Genomic DNA, 20,437 nt, shown 5'->3' on the forward strand with positions numbered 1-20,437 from the left:
AATTTCACGACTGGATTTGTTGCACAGGTGGCATCCTATCACAGTTCCACGCTGGAATTCACTGAGCTCCTGAGAGCGACCCATTCTTTCACAAATGTTTGTAAAAACAGTCTGCATGCCTAGGTGCTTGATTTTATACACCTGTGGCCATGGAAGTGATTGGAACACCTGATTCTGATTATTTGGATGGGTGAGCGAATACTTTTGGCAATATAGTGTATATATGACATTATATATATATATATATATATATATATATATATATATACACACACACTACCAGTCAAAAGTTTGGACACACCTAATCTATTCTAATCTAATTCCATGGTCTTTCCTGATGTTTATTTCTTTCTACATTGTAAAACAATGCTGAAGGAGGCCGAAATAGACAATAATGTCCTTTGAACAGTTGATATTGAGATATGTCTGCTACTTATGCTCTGTAAAGCCTTCATAACGGCTCTAATCTGAAGTGCTGTTAATTGGTGATTTCTGAGGCTGATAACTCTAAATGAACTTCTCCTCTGCAGCAGAGGTCAGTTTTGGTCTTGCTTTACTGGGATGGTCTTAATGTGAGCCAGTTTCATCATGGTGCTTGATGGTTTTTGCAAATGCACTTGACAATACTGTTCTTGCAAGAACTATTCCAGAACACCTGACCTTCGTGTCTTAAAATAACAACTGACTGTTGTTTTTTGTCATTATATATGGATTACTTAAGTCCATGTGTGTTATTTCATAGTTTTGAAATCTCCAGTATTGTTCTAGAATGTAGAAAATAAATCCCTAAACAAAAAACATTAAAAGGTGTGTCCAAACTTTTGACTGGTAATGTGTATATATATGTATATATATATATACGAAGCTTGTCCGCCTGGTTGTAGCTATATATATATATATATATATATATATATATATATATATATATATATATATATAGCTACAACCAGGCGGACAAGCTTCATTTAATGCTACATACTCATTTGGTTTAATCCATGTTTCTGTTAATGAGGAGTACATTAAACTGTAATAAGTAATAAGTAATAAGTAATAACAGTAATAAGTTCATTAACAATAGTGCTTTAGAGGAAAGAGATCTTATTTTTAGCAGTCCCAGCTTCAAAGGTGCTAGCTGTGCATTCACTATGATCTAGTTTCATGCTAATCAGGTTACTAAAACAAATTTTCTGATTGTTTATATGTTTGTTTAGCTTGGGGAACAGACACAGTCTCAATGTTGTGAACAGAGGCTGACAACTTATTGCAGCTAGCAGATGGGTGGATTAGACTGCTTGTCTGCTCCCTGACCCTGGCTTTGGATTGTCACAGATTAACTAGACCTACTATGCTGCAAGAAATTAGAGCAGCACCTTCCCAAGTGGGATGGACACCGTCCTGTCCTAACAAGCCACACTTTCTCTCAAAAGAGCTCCAATTATCTATGAAGCCCACATTGTTTTCGGAACACCACCTGGACATCCAGTAGTTCAGCGACCATAACCTGTTGTCATGCTGCATTGGATTGGGGCCAGAGCATATTACAGCGGACATCATCTTCTCTAATTTACACACCTCTACAATATTATTCTTAGTAACCTCAGACTGATGAAGGTGTATATCATTAGCTCCTACATGGAAAACTACACTATATTGCCAAAAGTATTCGCTCACCCATCCAAATAATCAGAATCAGGTGTTCCAATCACTTCCATGGCCACAGGTGTATAAAATCAAGCACCTAGGCATGCAGACTGTTTTTACAAACATTTGTGAAAGAATGGGTCGCTCTCAGGAGCTCAGTGAATTCCAGCGTGGAACTGGGATAGGATGCCACCTGTGCAACAAATCCAGTCGTGAAATTTCCTCGCTCCTAAATATTCCAGTCAACTGTCAGCTGTATTATAAGAACGTGGAAGTGTTTGGGAACGACAGCAACTCAGCCACGAAGTGGTAGGCCACGTAAACTGACGGGGCGGGGTCAGCGGATGCTGAGGCGCATAGTGCGAAGAGATCGCCAACTTTCTGCAGAGTCAATCGCTACAGACCTCCAAACTTCATGTGGCCTTCAGATTAGCTCAAGAACAGTGCGCAGAGAGCTTCATGGAATGGGTTTCCATGGCCGAGCAACTGCATCCAAGCCATACATCACCAAGTGCAATGCAAAGCGTCGGATGCAGTGGTGTAAAGCACGCCGCCACTGGACTCTAGAGCAGTGGAGATGCGTTCTCTGGAGTGACGAATCGCGCTTCTCCATCTGGCAATCTGATGGACGAGTCTGGGTTTGGCGGTTGCCAGGAGAACGGTACTTGTCTGACTGCATTGTGCCAAGTGTACAGTTTGGTGGAGGGGGGATTATGGTGTGGGGTTGTTTTTCAGGAGCTGGGCTTGGCCCCTTAGTTCCAGTGAAAGGAACTCTGAATGCTTCAGCATACCAAGACATTTTGGACAATTCCATGCTCCCAACTTTGTGGGAACAGTTTGGAGCTGGCCCCTTCCTCTTCCAACATGACTGTGCACCAGTGCACAAAGCAAGGTCCATAAAGACATGGATGACAGAGTCTGGTGTGGATGAACTTGACTGGCCTGCACAGAGTCCTGACCTCAACCCGATAGAACACCTTTGGGATGAATTAGAGAGGAGACTGAGAGCCAGGCCTTCTGGTCCAACATCAGTGTGTGACCTCACAAATGCGCTTCTGGAAGAATGGTCAAAAATTCCCATAAACACACTCCTAAACCTTGTGGATAGCCTTCCCAGAAGAGTTGAAGCTGTTATAGCTGCAAAGGGTGGACCGACGTAATATTGAACCCTATGGATTAGGAATGGGATGTCACTTAAGTTCATATGCGAGTCAAGGCAGGTGAGCGAATACTTTTGGCAATATAGTGTATCTTTGAGAACCTATGCTTGCCCAGGACCCTAAGATTACCTGCTATGCCCAGGAGCCCCTAAAGCCCCTAAAGGCTTAGCTAATTTCACATGCCTTAAGATAGAGTCTCCAATAACCAGAGCTCTTTCAGATTTCTCAGTGGGTGTTTCACTGAGGAGAACAAACCTGTTAGACATGTGAAGCAGAGAGGAGTAGTCCCTGTGTGGGCAAGCCTTAGCGTTAGCCTTGGCTTTGCAACTATGCCACAGTTTTAGAGATGCTCTGATCCAGTCGTCTAGCCATCACAATTTAGCCCTTGTCAAACTCGCTCAAACCTTATGTTTGCCCATTTTTCCTGCTTCTAACACATTAACATTGAGGACAAAATGTTCACTTGCTGCCTAATATATTCCACCCACTAACAGGTGCCATGATGAGGAGATAATCAGTGTTATTCACTTCACCTGTCAGTGCTCATAATGAGAAGTGTTTTCAATGTCTTAGCAAAGCAGGACTCACTCTAACCATCCAAAAGTGTAACTTGATGCAGAATTCTTTGAAGTTTTGAGGACCTGTGATATTAGCAGAAGGATTAAAAACTGACATGACAAAGTTGAAACTGTTGCCAAATTTCCTGTCCCCAAGTCAATAAAGGAAGTATAACGATTCTTATGTACTGCAGGATTGTAGCAGAAATTTATTCCTCAGTTTTCAGAAAAGGCTGCACCATTATACAGGTCATAAAAGGAAAGGAGCTACATGGAACTACATGGAACTGGATGAAGGAATAGCAGAATTCCTTTTAGGTTATTAAACAAAAGTTAATCAACGCCCCAATTTTAATTGCTCCTGAACAGTCCAAACCGATGCAAGTAAGGTTTAGAAGCCGGACCCAAGATATAGAGAGAATGGATCATGTCATTGCTTACACTTCACATCTCTTACAAGGAGCTGAAAGGCCATACAAAGGAGTATAGTGCTGTGATGTGGGCTGTGGAAACCCTATCTTGAAGGACGGTCATTTGAGGTGATCCCAGATCATGCTTCACTTACCTGGGTATTCAACCACCCCAAACCATCTTTCTGGTTGATATGCTGGTTTATTTGTCTTCAGGAGTTTGATTTCACCATCAGGTACCATGAAGGTCAATGCAACATTGTACCAGATACCCTTTTCCGCAGCTTCCCAAAAACATCACCACTTACAATGTTGGCACAGGTGAAATCCCAGGACTCATCATCTATTTTTTCATCTTTCCAGTAGAATGGTCTGACATTAGCCCAAAAGGAGAATTAAGAAATTCAAGAACTTTGGACTTTTACACACTATGCAAAACTGAACACATCTGCCGTTTCACTGCACATTTACAGCTGAGCGCACCTTTGCCTAGAATGTCCAGTAAATGCATAGATGTGTATACTTGTTCATTTATTCAGACATCTAGTTGACTTTATATCAACTGTATGTTTTTTTTCTCCTTTTCAATCAAAGTCTGAACTACACAACACAAATTTGTGGAAGTGTATCATGTGTCCTCATGGACTATTACAGGTCTTGATTTTGGAGTCATCACAGTAAAATGGGTTGTGTACAAATGGAGAAAATGTAAAAATATTACTATTCTCCCCAGGAGTGGTCGACCAACAAAGATCACTTCAAAAGCAAGATGCATAATAGTCTGAGAGGACACAAATGAACTTAGAGAAACTTTTAAGCAACTAATGGTGTCTCTTACATTGGCTAATGTTTATGTTCATGATTCCACCATCAGAACAGTGAATAATCTTGGTGTGCATAGCAGAGTTGCAAGAAGAAAGTCACCACTCTCCAAACAAACATTGCTGCTTGTCCGAAGTTTGTTAAAGATTACGTGGATAAGCCAGAATTCTATTGGAAAATGTCTTGTGGACAGACTAGAACAAAATAGAACTTTTTGCTTTAAAGGAGAAGCATTAAGTTTAAGTTTGGAGAAAAGAAAACGCTTTTCCCATCTTTAAAACAAGGTGGTAGTAGCATGGTTTGGGCCTGTTTAGCTGCATCTGTGCCAGGACAGCTTGCCATCATTGATGGAATAAGGAAGTCTAAATTATAGCAGCAAAAATATCAGGACATCTATCCATGAACTGAATCTCAAGTGAAAATGGGTCATGCAACAGGAGAATGAATCAGGGTGGGAATGAATCATGGTGGCGCTCTGCTCAGCTGTGGCTGCATTAGCTCGCGATGCTTTTCCTACTTTTTCTGTGGTTACTTTTAACCAGGACAGCTCCAACCCCAGCCGTACCAGGATTGATGCTTCCGTCCAAGTTTTATCTACTGTGGAAAAGGCCTCAGTACAAAGTCAACAAACGTACCCAAACCTCTCTTCCCACATATAGTGTTAAACCCTACATTGTTAAACCTGTAAATAGAGGTGGTCAATAAACCACTCATGCTGTCCTCTGATTCTCATTGTTTTATACAAACACAAACAAGAATGCATTCAAATACACCTTTAACACTCCAAAACATTCAAGCACACTTTAAACACTCTAAACCAGTGGTTCTCAACTGGTTTGGCCATGGGACCCACATTTTTACATGGTCATCAAGCCGCGACCCAAATTTTTAGGAACTTTAATTAAGCAAATTTATTTTTTATTTATTTGTTAACATATACACAAGTAGTGTCTCTATTTACTTAACTTAAGCCAGATAGAGAAGAAAAACACCAAGACTTGAATGATGAATAAACAATATTTTGTGGCTGTCATTTAACAAAATTTATCAAATTATAGAAATATCACAAAGTAAAAATAACAAACAAACAGTGTACAAAAAGTACAATTACCATGGTAAATAAACAATGAACTAAACTGCACTGTTAATAAGACATTAACACTGGTCCTGTTGAACAGAACAAACCAGCAAATACTTAACAGTAGAATGGTGAAAATAATCATAACCGTTTTTACATCTAATATGACAGCTATTATAAACATCTATAACAGTATAACAGTATATTATAAACACTTAACAGTAATTTGGGAAACTAATGAGATAACTGAGGATGTGCTTTACTCCTGATAAGAGTTTCAAAGTCTGGGGTGACGGTAGACAGTGCTACCCTAACATCGTGCTCAATGTTCAGCCTGTTCCTTTTCTTTGACTTAAGCTGCACCAAAGAAGAGAAGCCGAGGGACGGATACTCAGAAAGTGCTTCACGGCACCAAAACTGGGAAAGGCTTACCTCACTGAATTTCTTTTTCAGCGTCTTATCACTTGACAGCTCCACCGGTTGATTCTCTTCGGTGCTCGGCAACGTGACGCTTTCCATGTCGATTCCAAAGGGATCGCGTATCCAGGAATCATCTCCATGTTTCTCGGGGAAGTAGTCATTAAACCGGACTTGCAGTTTACTAAGATGTTCCGTGATAGTTTTCTTCAGTACAATTTTTCCCGCGATATCCAACTGTTGTGTTTCATTGCAAGTGTTGGGAAACATGTCTAGTCTGTCTTTATTAACGTGTTTTGTCCACAGTTCAATCTTCTTTTTAAATGCAGCAACTTTGTCACTCTGCTCAAAAATATTGTGCCCTCTCCCTTGCATGGACACGTTTAATGTGTTGAGGTGCTCGAACACATCAGCAAGATAAGCAACTCGTGCGAGCCAGATTTCGTCATTAAATAAATCGGCATAAGGAGAGTTATTTTCTGAAAGGATGCCAGCGATTTCTGTTTTAAGTTCGTAAAACCTTGCCAAAACTTTTCCCCTCGAGAGCCAACGAATTTCGGAGTGGTACAACAGCTGACCGCGGTGAAGTTAGCTTGATATTCAGACATCAGACAGACATTCGGAAGCGGTAGTTTAGGGACCGTCGACAAATTTCTGTACGACTGAAAAAAAAACAATATTTCTTCAATAGCTTCTAGGTCATGTGACCCTGTGACCCCAAAGTAGTACCAAAATAATCTACTTGGACACCTCCACAGGATACACCTCTTTGTATACCAAAAAATCTCTTCTTTTATTTTTATTTTAATTTTAATTAAAAAAAAAAAACACTTTCTTCAATAGCTTCTAGGTCATGTGACCCTGTGACCCCAAACTAGTACCAAAATAATCTACTTGGACACCTCCACAGGGTACACCTCTTTGTATCCCAAAAAATCTCTTCTTTTATTTTTAATTTACTTTTTATTAAAAAAACTACTATTTCTTCAATAGCTTCTAGGTCATGTGACCCTGTGACCCCAAACTAGTACCAAAATAATCTAATTGGATACCTCCACAAGGTACACCTCTTTGTATCCCAAAAAATCTTTTTTTATTTTTATTTTAATTTGTATTAAAAAAACCCTACTATTTCTTCAATAGCTTCTAGGTCATGTGACCCTGTGACCCAAATCTAGTACTAAAATAATCTACTTGGACACCTCCACAAGGTACACCTCTTCTTATCCCAAAAAATGTCTTCATTGATTTTTATTCATTTGTTCATTTTCTTCATTTGTTTAACTCCTCTCTTCTTTAAATAAACAAGTCATTTCTTATCACAATTACACACCGTTTTTTATTGTTATTACACAATAATCTTCTTAGACACACAAGCAGTATTTCCATATTTTTTTTCTGGCTGTTTGAAGCTGCAAAGTGTCCATTCCCACACACTGTGCATGCATCCATCCATCACATGCATCACAATGGACCTGTTGAGATAATTTGATATATTATATATATGTATGTGTGTATATGTATATACATACACACACACACATATATAGTATCCCACAAAAGTGAGTACACCCCTCACATTTTTGTAAATATTTTTATTATCTTTTCATGTGACAACACTGAAGAAATGACACTCTGCTACAATGTAAAATAGTGAGTGTACAGCCTGTATAACAATGTAAATTTACTGTCCCCTCAAAATAACTCAACACACAGCCATTAATGTCTAAACCAGGGGTATCCAATCTTATCTGCAAAGGGCCGGTGTGGGTGCAGGTTTTCATTCCAACTGAGCAGAAGCCACACCGGGGTCTACTGAAAGCCAAGATCAGTTGATTAGCCAGTTGGAATCAGGTGTAGCTTGTGCTTGGTTCGACTGAAAACCTGTACCCACACCGGCCCTTTCTGGATAACATTGGACACCCCTGGTCTAAACCGTTGGCAACAAAAGTGAGTACACCACTATGTGCAAATGTCCAAATTGGGCCCAATTAGCCATTTACCCTCCCTGGTGTCATGTGACTCATTAGTGTTACAAGGTCTCAGGTGTGAATGGGGAGCAGGTGTGTTAAATTTGGTGTTATCGCACTCACACTCTCTCATACTGGTCACTGGAAGTTCAACATGGCACCTCATGGCAAAGAACTCTCTGAGGATCTGAAAAAAAGAACTGTTGCTCTACATAAAGATGGCCTAGGCTATAAGAAGATAGAAGACCCTGAAACTGAGCTGCAGCACGGTGGGCAAGACCATACAGCGGTTTTACAGGACAGGTTCCACTCAGAACAGGCCTCGCCATGGCCAACCAAAGAAGTTGAGTGTACGTGCTCAGTGTCATATCCAGAGGTCGTCTTTGGAAAATAGACATATGAGTGCTGCCAGCATTGCTGCAGAGGTTGAAGGGGTGGGGGGTCAGCCGGTCAGTGCTCAGACTATACGCCGCACACTGCATCAAATGCATGGCTGTCATCCCAGAAGGAAGCCTCTACTAAAGATGATGCACAAGAAAACCTGCATACAATTTGCTGAAGACAAGCAGACTAAGGACATAACGACCCAAAACACACCTCCAAGACGACCACTGCCTTGCTAAAGAAGCTGAGGGTAAAGGTGATGGACTGTCCAAGCATGTCTCCAGACCTAAACCCTATTGAGCATCTGTGGGGCATCCTCAAATGGAAGGTGGGGGAGCGCAAGGTCTCTAACATCCACCAGCTCTGTGATGTCATCATGGAGGAGTGAAAGAGGACTCCAGTGGCAGCCTGTGAAGCTCTGGTGAACTCCATGCCCAAGAGGGATAAGGCAGTGCTGGAAAATAATGGTGGCCACACAAAATATTGACACTTCGGGCCCAATTTGGACATTTCCACTTAGGAGTGTAGTCACTTTTGTTTAGACATTAATGGCTGTGTGTTGAGTTCTTTTGAGGGGAGAGCAAATTTACACTGTTATACAGGCTGTACACTAACTACTTTACACTGTAGCAGAGTGTCATTTCTTTCTAGATGCATACACAGTGTGTGGGAATGGACACTTTGCAGCTTCAAACAGCCAGAAAAAAAATATGGAAATACTGCTTGTGTGTTTAAGAAGACTATTGTGTAATAACAATAAAAAACGGTGTGTAATCGTGATAAGAAATGACTTGTTTATTTAAAGAAGAGAGGAGTTAAACAAATGAAGAAAATAAACAAATGAATAAAAATCAATGAAGACATTTTTTGGGATAAGAAGAGGTGTACCTTGTGGAGGTGTCCAAGTAGATTATTTTAGTACTAGATTTGGGTCACAGGGTCACATGACCTAGAAGCTATTGAAGAAATAGTGTTTTTTTTTTTTTATTAAAATAAAAAATAAAAAGAGATTTTTTGGGATACAAAGAGGTGTACCCTGTGGAGGTGTCCAATTAGATTATTTTGGTACTACTTTGGGGTCACAGGGTCACATGACCTAGAAGCTATTGAAGAAATGTTTTGTTTTGTTTTTTCAGTCGTACAGAAATTTGTCGACGGTCCCTAAACTACCGCTTCCGAATGTCTGTCTAATGTCTGAATATCAAGCTAACTTCACCGCGGTCAACAGCTGTACGTGTTCAGAGCCCAGGTCTTTGCACAGATTTTTAAAACACGGGGAGGTCTTAGCACTTCGTTTAATGTGGTTCACTACTTTGACGACTTCTTTTAATGTCTCATCAAGCACTGGCACCATATTCTTTGCTGCTAATGCCTCTTGATGCAAAAAGCAATGATTCCAGGTTGCATTTGATGCCCTCTCAAGAATTCTCTTCAACACCCCTGAGTGTTTTCCTGTCATAGAGGCAGCGCCGTCAGTTCTGATTCCCACAGTTTTCCCAGCTCAGGCCCAATGAGCCCAAATACAAATCCACAGTACTGAAAATATCCTCTGCCGTTGTAGTGGTGTGGAGATCTCTGCTGCAGAGAAATTGCTCCTCCAAATCCCCCTCCCATACATATCTCACATAAACAAGTAAAGTTGCATGATTTGCAATGTCCGTGGATTCATCCATCTGCAAAGCGTAATAAGCACTTTCCTGTATGCGAGCTGTAGTTTGTTGTTTTACGTCATCAGACATTTCTTCAATGCGCCGACAAATGGTATCATTTGACAATGGTATGGTTTTCAGCTTATCTGCTGCAGATTGATCCAACACCACTCTGACCATGTCCATGGCCGCAGGTAAGAGAAACTGGTATTGTGTGGGCTTTCTTGGCCTTTGCTACACGGTGAGCTACACAGTAAGATGCGCGGAGTGCCTGTACTTGTTTTGAACACGAAGATGTTAGGCACTTTTGTAATGCCCTCAGCTCCTGGAGTCGCCTTTGAAAATACTCCACAGGTTTGTCTTTGCATCCGGGATGTTTGGTTTCTAAATGTTGTTTTAATTTAGATGGCTTCATGCTTTCTTGTGAGAGCACCTCATTACATATGGCACACTGAGGTTTCAAGCCCTTTTTGTTGTCAATATATGTAAATCCATATTTTACATATTCGGGGTCATACTTGCGCTTCGACATATTTGTAATAATTAAATGAAATTTCACGTCAAACGGTACGGTTGTCGCGCGCGCATTTCAAAGTAAAAGTACTGTATAAGCAAAATATGTTAAAAAAATTTTTTTTTTTTTTTGCATCTCCACTCTAATTCATCCCAAAGGTGTTCTATCAGGTTGCGGTCAGGGCTCTGTGTAGGCCAGTAAAGTTCCTCCACACCAAACTCATTCATCCATGTCTTTATGGACCTTGCTTTGTGCACTGGTGTGCAGTCATGTTAGAGCAGAAAGGGCCATCCCCAAACTGTTCAAACAAAGTTAGGAGCATGATATTTGTCCAAAATGTTTTGGTATGCTGAAGTATTAAAAGTTTTTTTCACTGAAACTAAGGGGCCAGGGCCAAGCCCAACTCCTAAAAAACAACCCCACACCATAATCCCCCCTCCACCAAACTGCAGTCAGAGAAGTACTGTTTTCCTTGCAACTGCTGAACCCGCTGAACACTCGTCTATCCAATTGCCAGACAGAGAAGTGTGATTCGTCACTCTAGAGAACACGTCTCTGATGCTCTAGAGTCCAGTGGTGTGCTTTACACCACTTGGTGATGTAAAGCTTGGATGCAGCTCCTCAGCCATGAAAACCCATTTCATGAAGCTCTCTACACACTGTTCTTGAGTTAATCTGAAGGCCACATGAAGTTTGGAGGTCTGTAGCTATTGACTGCAGAAAGTTGCAGATTTCTGCGCACTGTGTGCTCTGTGATTTTATGTGGCCTCGTGGATGAGTTGCTGTTGTTCCCAATTGCTTCTACTTTGTTATAATACCACTAACAGTTGACTGTGGAATATTCACGTATGGACTTATTGCACAGGTGGCAACCTATCATGGTACCACACTTGAATTCACTGAGCTCCTGAGAGTGACTCATCTTTTCACAAACACTATTACTATTATGCAGTGGTTAATTTAAGTCATTGTTAATATGGGTGACTTGTGAGACTTCCAAAGGTGATAGACCATGGGAGCCCATTTAGCAGGAGCACCTGTAACCTTTACAGCCAATCTCTTTGGTGTTTCAATAGCAACAGTCTCCACGATTTTGACTGTTTGAGAGACCGTTGAACACTAGGAAGGGTTGTGTCCAAACAACACAGAACTACTTCAGCAAAAGTTACAGAAGAACTTAATATCCACCTTAAAGGCCCTGTTTCCAGGAAGAGTGAAAGAGTTGCAATTGCTAAACCATTAATCAGACACCAATGCAAAAAATACGAAAAAATATGATCATAAAACCTGGACAGCTGACGACTGGAAACGAGTGATATGGTCTGATGAATCATCATTTACATTATTCCCAGGAGCAGGTTGAGTTTATGTATGGAAAACCCCAAGGAAGTGTACAACTGACTGGTTCTAACATGGGAGTGGATCTATGAAGATTTGGGCAGCCATATCTTGGTATTCTGCTGGCCCCATCATTAGCCTACATGGTTGTGTTACTGCCAGCAAGTATTTGGAAATTCTAAGAGATCAGGTACATGCTATGGCCCAAATGTTTTTTTACACACAATGATGCCATTTTCAAGATGATACACACAGCCAGAACATCTGTCCTGGTCAGCTCAACACCTGATTTGAGTATCACTGAACCAACGTGGGAAATTTTGGAGAGAAGACTGAGAAGTAGGTTCCCTGCTCCAACCTCTCTGAAGCAACTAACATATTCTGCTAGATTAATGGTACAGAAGTCCACTAGAAGGTTTTTAGACATTGTATATATATATATTCCAAGAATGTTGGAAGCTGTATTAAATACAAATAACGGGCCAACACCATATTAATAAAGATATATTACATATTTCATTGTTCACATTATTTTGTCCAACCCCATGTACTGTGCTCAGCATAAATCAGTACACCTCCTTTGAAAAGTAATATTTAATCAATATCTCAATGAACACATGAACAATTTCCAAAATTTTGACAAATCTGTGTTTTATAGAACACTTGTTTAACTCATAACATGAAAGTCATTTAGATTACAAAATTAGTTAATGCAAAATAAATACACCCCACAACAAAAACTACTACATTTAGTATTTTGTATGACCTCCATAAAGTTTCACATACTGAAATAATGAAATTTCCCAGAATTAGAAACTTAAACTTAAGAAAGTAGTTACTAATTATATTAGTAACTACTTTCATAATGTACAGTGTACTTTTTACAGTGTTCACTTTGAACATTGAGCTCATGTAAGTAGAAGAGCGAAGATTCAGAGTTTTCTTCAGTGTGTTGGTGTGTCATTTAATCATACTAATACATTACATACATAATAAAATACTAGTCATTCAAAGAAGTTTATAATTTTATGGAAACATTTATATTAAATTCATACATCAAGTCATTTACAGTTTCAGACTTTATTAATAAAAACACAAACCGGGACACTGAAAGAAACACATTTGTGTCAAAAATAATGCAAGGTAAATGTAAAAATATTACTATTCTCCCCATGAGTGGTCAACCAACAAAGATCACTTCAAAAGCAAGATGCATAATAGTCTGAGAGGACACAAATGAACTTAGAGAAACTTTTAAGCAACTAATGGTGTCTCTTACATTTATGTTTATGTTCATGATTCCACCATCAGGAGAACACTGAATAATCTTGGTGTGCATAGCAGAGTTGCAAGAAGAAAGTCACCACTCTCCAAACAAACATTGCTGCTTGTCCGAAGTTTGCTAAAGATTATGTGGATAAGCCAGAATTCTATTGGAAAATGTCTTGTGGACAGACTAGAACAAAATAGAACTTTTTTGCTTTAAAGGAGAAGCATTAAGTTTAAGTTTGGAGAAAAGAAAACGCTTTTCCCATCTTTAAAACAAGGTGGTAGTAGCATGGTTTGGGCCTGTTTAGCTGCATCTATGCCAGGACAGCTTGCCATCATTGATGGAATAAGGAACTCTAAATTATAGCAGCAAAAATATCAGGACATCTATCCATGAACTGAATCTCAAGTGAAAATGGGTCATGCAACAAGAGAACACCGAGCACATGTCATTCTAACATAGAATGGCTAAGGAAGAAAAAAATGAATATTTTGGAATGGCAAAGTCAAAATCTGGTCCTTAATGCAATAGAAATGTTGTGGAAAAACCTGAAGCAAGCAGATCATGTGAGGAAACCCACCAACATTCCAGAATTTAAACTAATCTTTACTGAAGAATAGGCTAAAATCCCTCCAAGCCATTGAATCAACAGTTTTGAAACAATTACTTGCAGTTATTGTTGTACAAGGAGGTCACACCAGATACTGAAAGAATCACATACTTTTGCCACTCATAGATCTGTAATACCGGATAATTCTTTCTTAATAAATAAATGACGAAGAATAAAATTGTCTCATTTGTTTTATGCATCAGATTTTCACAAAAGCTCATATATGTTCACATATATAATTTCTTGAAATACAAGGCAAAATATAAAATATCCATATAGACCCAACAAAAAAGAGGGGAAAAGGCGAGAAAAATATCAAAAGGAGCACTTGAATCCCTGATTTAATCAACTGACTGAATAAGTAAAAGCCATAGCCACAGGATGTCAATCATTAAAATGTACCTCTAAGCAGTGTCTGGCACTATTAATCCCTGCAGAGCCTTTAAGGTTCAGATAGGCTTATAACTTCTTTGGTTGATTTGAATGGAAAAACCTACAAGTTGAGCAGGATAGATTTGGGTCTCGCATCACATGCTATTTTGTTAGGCCCAGGATTTTCTGCAATTCTCTTGCCAGATGCTTACAAACCAGAAATAAATATCCTTGCATCTTGAATAGCTAGTAATAATGCTGCACCAGCTGGGAGCTTAGAGTAGCCATTTTCTGAGATGTTTTCTATTTGTAGATAAGCTCCTGGCTTTTGCAAAGCCACTCCATGAAGATGGGAGAAGAGCAGTGCCAAGTCCTTTGGAAGAGTATAATGAGAGGCCAAACTTAACATGGTGGGGATGTCTGACTTCTCTGAATACTCAAAAATAGCAGTTATGTATTTGGAGAGGTCCTGGCCGAGAGATCTGGCACGAAATATCTCTTCTCCAATCATGGCTATAATAGCTAGGGAAGTATTTGCCCTTTCGTCCACTTCTCTCTGGTTATGCTGTCTCTGGTTGAGACCCTTGGAGCAGATGATGAGCACAAAGTCGCTCTCCTTTATCTTCCTGCAATACCACCCAAAATCTCCTTCCTCTGTCAAACTTAAGGCATCCCACAGATCTAAATGTACCTGACAAATAATTTACCATCATGCAAACATACATACACCATATGTAAAACAAACAGTAATCATGTATTCTAATACTTCTTTATGTTACAAATGTTAAAGTTACGGTTTTACCTCAGTAGCCATGTGCATTTGCACAAACGTTGCCAATTGTAAGACAACCCTTACATGGGCAGAACCATCACTGCTTGAGTAGCAAATCAGGAGTCGAGGGGGACTGGTCCTCTTGGCTACTGGTATGAACTGATGCTCTGTATATTCATCATAATATTCTTCAGTTATGTCTAAGAAAAAAATATTGAGTAGGTAAGATTTATTTTTAGGCATTATGCACAATAAATATCAGTAATTGTATAGACATAGACTTCTAAATAAAGAATTTAATTACATTTAAGGAAACAACAAAAAACACTATTTGGTCACCTGATGTTTTCTCAGATTTTGCTGCCTTTTTCTTTTGTTTTTTCTGCCAGTGAATGGTAAAGATGACTGCTAAGAAGGCTGCTAGTAGAATACCCACAGAGAAAAGTATTGCTAATGAGACACTTGCCTTGTGCAAGGGTGAAGGCTCTGGGGAGTAAAAGGCAGGAAACATTATGGAATTCAGTATCTTTCTGCATTACAGTCTATACATTACAGTCTCTTACAGTGTACTGGAACATGGGCAAATTGCAACTGCTAGTTGATAGATAGCAACAACATAGTGACTCACTACTTCTTTGGGGACAATTGTACAATTAATCAATCATGTGGCAGTAGCACAATCATGCAGAATTTCAAAGTAAGAGCTTCGATTAATATTCACATCAAACATCCGAATGGGGAAATGTGAGCACAGTGACCAAGGCATGGTTGTTGGTGCCAGGCAGATTGGTTTGATTGTTTCAGAAACTGCTGGAAACAAATTAAAAATAAATAAATAAAATAATAATAATAAAAAAACATGCCCAGTGAACTGAAGTTCAGAAATTTATCGTTGATTAGAAAGGTAAGTGTGACCAGGCTGGTTTGTGTTGACAAAAACAGAATTTTCCCTAATTTTCAGCTGTCTAGTTTGAACACTATTAAATTGGTCAATGTGTGTCTGAACAGAGAAAAGGTACCTTTTACATTGTGCTGTACTTGAACAAAGAAATGCTTCCTTACAGCATCCACAATATCTGCTGCAATCTAAACAAAAAATTAAATTAAGATAAAACACAGAACTATTATACAATTAAAGTAATGAAGAAAAAAGTATAGGCAACATTGGACTTGGAATATTCCTCTAGAAAGGATATTTTTTTTATTGCCAGTGTTACAGCAGAATTCTAATATATTGTAATGCATGCTAGGCTTATATATCTGACCTACGTATATCCAACCAGTGAGGAAAAAATTTAAACAGTTCCTTAAAAATGAAATACTACAAGTGTCAAGTGTTTGACTTTCATTGATTTTGCTTATGACTCACCTCACAGGTATAGTTGATTTCTGTGTGGAGATTCAGCAAACGGTATGTATGATGAGTGCTGTTTATACTCAAGTCCTAAGAGGTGAACCAAAACATAGGAGTATATACAGTATCTCACAGAAGTGAGTACACCCCTCACATTTTTGTAAATATTTTATTATATCTTTTCATGTAACAACACTGACACTCTGCAACAATGTAAAGTAGTTAGTGTACAGCCTGTATAACAGTGTAAATTTGCTGTCCCCTCAAAATAACTCAACACACAGCCATTAATGTCTAAACTGTTGGCAATAAAAGTGAGTACACCCCTAAGTGGAAATGTCCAAATTGGGCCCAAAGTGTCAATATTTTGTGTGGCCACCATTATTTTCCAGCACTGCTTTAACCCTCTTGGGCATGGAGTTCACCAGAGCTTCACAGGTTGCCACTGGAGTCCTCTTCCACTCCTCCATGATGACATCACAGAGCTGGTGGATGTTAGAGACCTTGCGCTCCCCCACCTTCCGTTTGAGGATGCCCCACAGATGCTCAATAGGGTTTAGGTCTGGAGACATGTCCATCACCTTTACCCTCAGCTTCTTTAGCAAGGCAGTGGTCGTCTTGGAGGTGTGTTTGGGGTCATGTTGGAATACTGCCCTGCGGCCCAGTCTCCGAAGAGAGGGGATCATGCTCTGCTTCAGCATGTCACAGTACATGTTGGCATTCATGGCTCCCTCAAATGAACTTTAGCTCCCCAGTGCCAGCAGCACTCATGCAGGCCCAGTCCATGACACTCCCACCACCATGCTTGACTGTAACGAGTCACATGACAACGGGGAGGGTAAATGGCTAATTGGGCCCAATTTGGACATTTCCACTTAGGGGTGTACTCACTTTTGTTGCTAACGGTTTAGACATTAATGGCTGTGTTGAGTTATTTTGAGGGGACAGCAAATTTACACTGTTATACAGGCTGTACACTCACTATTTTACAGTGTAGCAGAGTGGCATTTCTTCAGTGTTGTCACATGAAAAGATATAATAAAATATTTACAAAAATGTGAGGGGTGTACTCACTTTATTTACTGTATTTATTTACAATTAGAATAGTGAAAAGATTTGATAATAAAGCCAGGCATTTTAAAGAGTCTACTGACAGTAGGTTCATTTAAATATAGTAAAACAATTTTGTATTGTCTTGCTTTTTTTGCATTTAGTTACAAAATAAATAAGGTTATATTTGTTTAGCATTTTTGTGGCTTTCATTAAGAATGAATGACAAGATATGGCATTGAAATAATTACTGGTTGAATAAGTTCAAAGCTGCGTGAGCCCCCTCCATAGCATGATGAAAAATAGCGATAGATCCCCAACTTCTTAGGTGCCAAGTTAAAAGTCACAACAATATCCTTGTTGTCCTGGTGAACCTCAATATATCTGGGATACCAGTCTTTAAAGAAAGACAGGAAATACAAAATTCTACATTAATTATGCACTAGACTTCTCTAAATCTTTAACAAAACATGTTCAATAATAAACAAATAGCACTGACTTATCAAAAATGTAAAATATTTAGAAGCATTAACAAATCATATACTTAATTACCTGTTTTGCAGTGCTCCAAGCCATTTTTCTCAGGACATGCTGTAGAAAAACTCTTATTTACATATTTATTGTAACCAGTTTTAACTCTCTCTCTCTCTCTCATATATATACATATATATATATACACACACACACATATATATATATACACACACACATATATATATATACATATATATGTATATATATATATGTATATATATATATGTGTATATGTATATATATATATGTGTGTGTGTGTGTGTGTGTGTCAAATATCAATAAATTGAATAAATAATATTACTTTTGAATAAACAATATTAATTTTAATATATAAACTTCAATATTGAAGAGATGGTGTTTAAACAGATGGTAGATAGCTAGGTGCAAGAACCCATACAGCGTGTGAAGAACAATTTGCTATGATAAAATTTGTCCCAGATCTCAGGAACTGGCAGGGCCATCACAGTCACAGCATACTGGGTACCCAGGGAGAGATCTGTGAAAGGATCTGAGTAATACACCTGCAAAATACATATAAACAGTAGTTTTTCTTTTAATTCGTTATCAAGGATGCATCTGAAAGCTTTATTGTTATAAACTATTGCTAGACAAATTCATTTCATTAGTTTATTTGGTCTGTGATATGCAGATATTGCTGTACCCTTTGAGCATGCACAGCAGAAAGTGACATATTGTTTTGAAGAAGGAAGAGCTGACATGTGGTCCGAGTGCCTCCTAAAGGCTGGAGGGAAACTAGGAAACCACGCAAAAAAGAAATACCTGCAGCAAATTGACAAAAAAGCTCAAGAAAATTAAAATTGTTTGAAAAATGCTAGATTTGTACTATATAATTGTTAACAGCATGAACAGAAACGTTTAATGTAGACAAACAATTAAACAGTGCCACTTTAAAGATAGGGTGCCGTTTACTTATTACCATATTGGCTAGGCCTCCAAGACACAACAACAGTCTCATATTTAGGGTTTGGACTTGCCACAAATTCAACAGTGACATTCTTCGGGGCATGCACATAGTGCTGGCATACCTCAGGACTCTGCAGACCTAAAAAAGAATGACACAGCCATGGCATACAACCTGGCCCAAAGCACAGTGTAAGCACTACAGGAAAATATGCAAAGGACTATCTGTATATTTAATATCATGTTAAGGAACAATGTTCCATGAGCTTTTCACTGCCTCACCGCATACTGGATGTTATGCAGTGAAGCAATGGAATGCTCATGGAACATGATATACAGGCTGCATATACTGATACAAGCTGCACCTACAGCCAGCTACAATATTCAATATTTTTGCATTTACATAACAATTCTTCCAGAACACTTTTGAAATTTTTGTACTTTTCCATGTCTGGAATTATGTGCCTCTATATTTCAGACATATCCGGGCTTTCCATGCCTTTATAAGAAATATGGGTTCAAACTGCTTTCCCTTCACCTTCATTAAACATTTGAAGCAAAGCACTAGGTGCCCTATTCTATTACATCCCTTTAACACCTTTTTTGTATCATCGCCATTCTTGGCCTGTCCATAACCCCAGCCAGGATTAGTAATTTCAAGTTATCTTTCTACTATATCAAAGGAAAAATTAGACTCCTTTGTTTCTAATATCCTTATGCCTGTGCTGCATAATATAAATCTCACATCTTGCTGCCCCAAGTTTCTCCTTACAGAATAATGTTGGCCATGAAACATTTCATAAAGTGTGTTTCAGGTATGTCCAAACTACCTGCAAAGAGACCAGCAGAAGTGAATCCAAGTGTAGTTTCAACATCATCTTTACTAATTCTGCAATACTCGCATCCTGGTGATCCCTGATCAAAGTAATAAAAATGTGACAAATGTGAGTCTTAAAAAATACAAGTCTGTTAAAAGTAGGCTATTAATTTACAGCTGCAAGTGGTCTCAAAGAACAAAAGAGAACTTTAGAAAATTCATACAAGATGAACATTATTAGTGCAAACCTACAAAACCATAAATCACCCATTAAGCGCGCCGCCATCATGTTCTAGAGGAGGTCCCCAATTCTCCATATACAAGAAACACGCAGCTATCACTTAACAAATTGTTGTGACGATTACAGATGCACAAAATCTGGAGAAAAATATCTAAAATTAAATAAGTAACAAAATTTTAATTCGATAGATGCTGCTCTATTAAGTGCTAAGAAATGCACATGAAAACAAATTACCAAATTATTTTAAACTTACCTGGCAAACACACTGCAGTGTACAGTTTTGAGGTCTGAAAGATGTCTGTAATCCCTCGCCTATCACAAGCACAATAATCGACAACAACAGAGACAGTCTGTCTTGCCACATTCTATCCTGTGTTCCCCTTAATTTTCTTGGTCTTTTAGGACAGAACTTGTTTCAAAATCAGAAAAAGACTGAATAAGACACGTTTGAGAAGTACACAAACATGGCAGTACAAAAAAAACGAAAGAGAAAGAATGTCATTGAGAGTTCTTTCAGAACACAACAACAGGGGTTGGAGGAGTGGTAGCCTCAGGC

General features: G+C 38.9%; 2 protein-coding genes and 1 pseudogene across 6 annotated transcripts; all 3 read right to left on the bottom strand.

Annotated features, from left to right (window-relative positions):
* Positions 1 to 5,477: 5,477 nt before the first annotated feature.
* Positions 5,478 to 7,179, bottom strand: LOC131365533 (protein FAM200A-like). The gene has a single exon (XM_058409139.1). It carries the CDS (start codon positions 6,458 to 6,460, stop codon positions 5,903 to 5,905), a length of 558 nt encoding a protein of 185 aa, XP_058265122.1. The 5' UTR covers positions 6,461 to 7,179; the 3' UTR covers positions 5,478 to 5,902.
* A 1,925-nt stretch (positions 7,180 to 9,104) lies between these two features.
* On the bottom strand, positions 9,105 to 10,620 carry LOC131365839 (protein FAM200B-like; annotated as a pseudogene).
* Positions 10,621 to 12,574: 1,954 nt separating this feature from the next.
* On the bottom strand, positions 12,575 to 20,427 carry si:ch211-207e14.4 (interleukin-17 receptor D). Of its 5 annotated transcripts, none has more exons than XM_058409641.1 (13): positions 20,135 to 20,427; positions 19,908 to 20,018; positions 19,654 to 19,738; positions 18,840 to 18,998; positions 18,564 to 18,682; positions 18,300 to 18,423; positions 17,921 to 17,959; positions 17,620 to 17,765; positions 16,334 to 16,408; positions 15,984 to 16,050; positions 15,304 to 15,450; positions 14,995 to 15,164; positions 12,576 to 14,883 (listed from the first exon to the last, which is right to left on the bottom strand). In XM_058409641.1, exons 4-13 carry the CDS (start codon positions 18,991 to 18,993, stop codon positions 14,401 to 14,403), a joined length of 1,524 nt encoding a protein of 507 aa, XP_058265624.1. In that variant the 5' UTR covers positions 18,994 to 18,998; positions 19,654 to 19,738; positions 19,908 to 20,018; positions 20,135 to 20,427; the 3' UTR covers positions 12,576 to 14,400. The 5 variants fall into 5 exon arrangements, with proteins under 5 accessions (XP_058265623.1, XP_058265622.1, XP_058265624.1 ...); XM_058409642.1 differs by having other exon boundaries at positions 19,908 to 20,032; XM_058409640.1 differs by lacking the exon at positions 19,908 to 20,018 and having other exon boundaries at positions 12,575 to 14,883; positions 18,564 to 18,655.
* Between the last annotated feature and the right edge of the window lie 10 nt (positions 20,428 to 20,437).

Source organism: Hemibagrus wyckioides, linkage group LG15 (assembly GCF_019097595.1).
Source record: "Hemibagrus wyckioides isolate EC202008001 linkage group LG15, SWU_Hwy_1.0, whole genome shotgun sequence".
Classification (NCBI taxonomy): Eukaryota; Metazoa; Chordata; class Actinopteri; order Siluriformes; family Bagridae; genus Hemibagrus; species Hemibagrus wyckioides.

What these genes read in the sequence shown, in the direction of transcription:
- LOC131365533 (XM_058409139.1), bottom strand. Translation starts at nt 6,460, where the DNA reads ATGCAAGGGAGAGGGCACAATATTTTTGAGCAGAGTGACAAAGTTGCT.
- si:ch211-207e14.4 (XM_058409639.1), bottom strand. Translation starts at nt 20,245, where the DNA reads ATGTGGCAAGACAGACTGTCTCTGTTGTTGTCGATTATTGTGCTTGTG. An exon ending in GCTTTGAACTTATTCAACCA is followed by an intron (nt 16,409 to 17,619) that starts GTAATTATTTCA and finishes TTCACCTCTTAG; the next exon opens with GACTTGAGTATAAACAGCAC. An exon ending in AAAATCTGAGAAAACATCAG is followed by an intron (nt 15,165 to 15,303) that starts GTGACCAAATAG and finishes TTTTTTTCTTAG; the next exon opens with ACATAACTGAAGAATATTAT.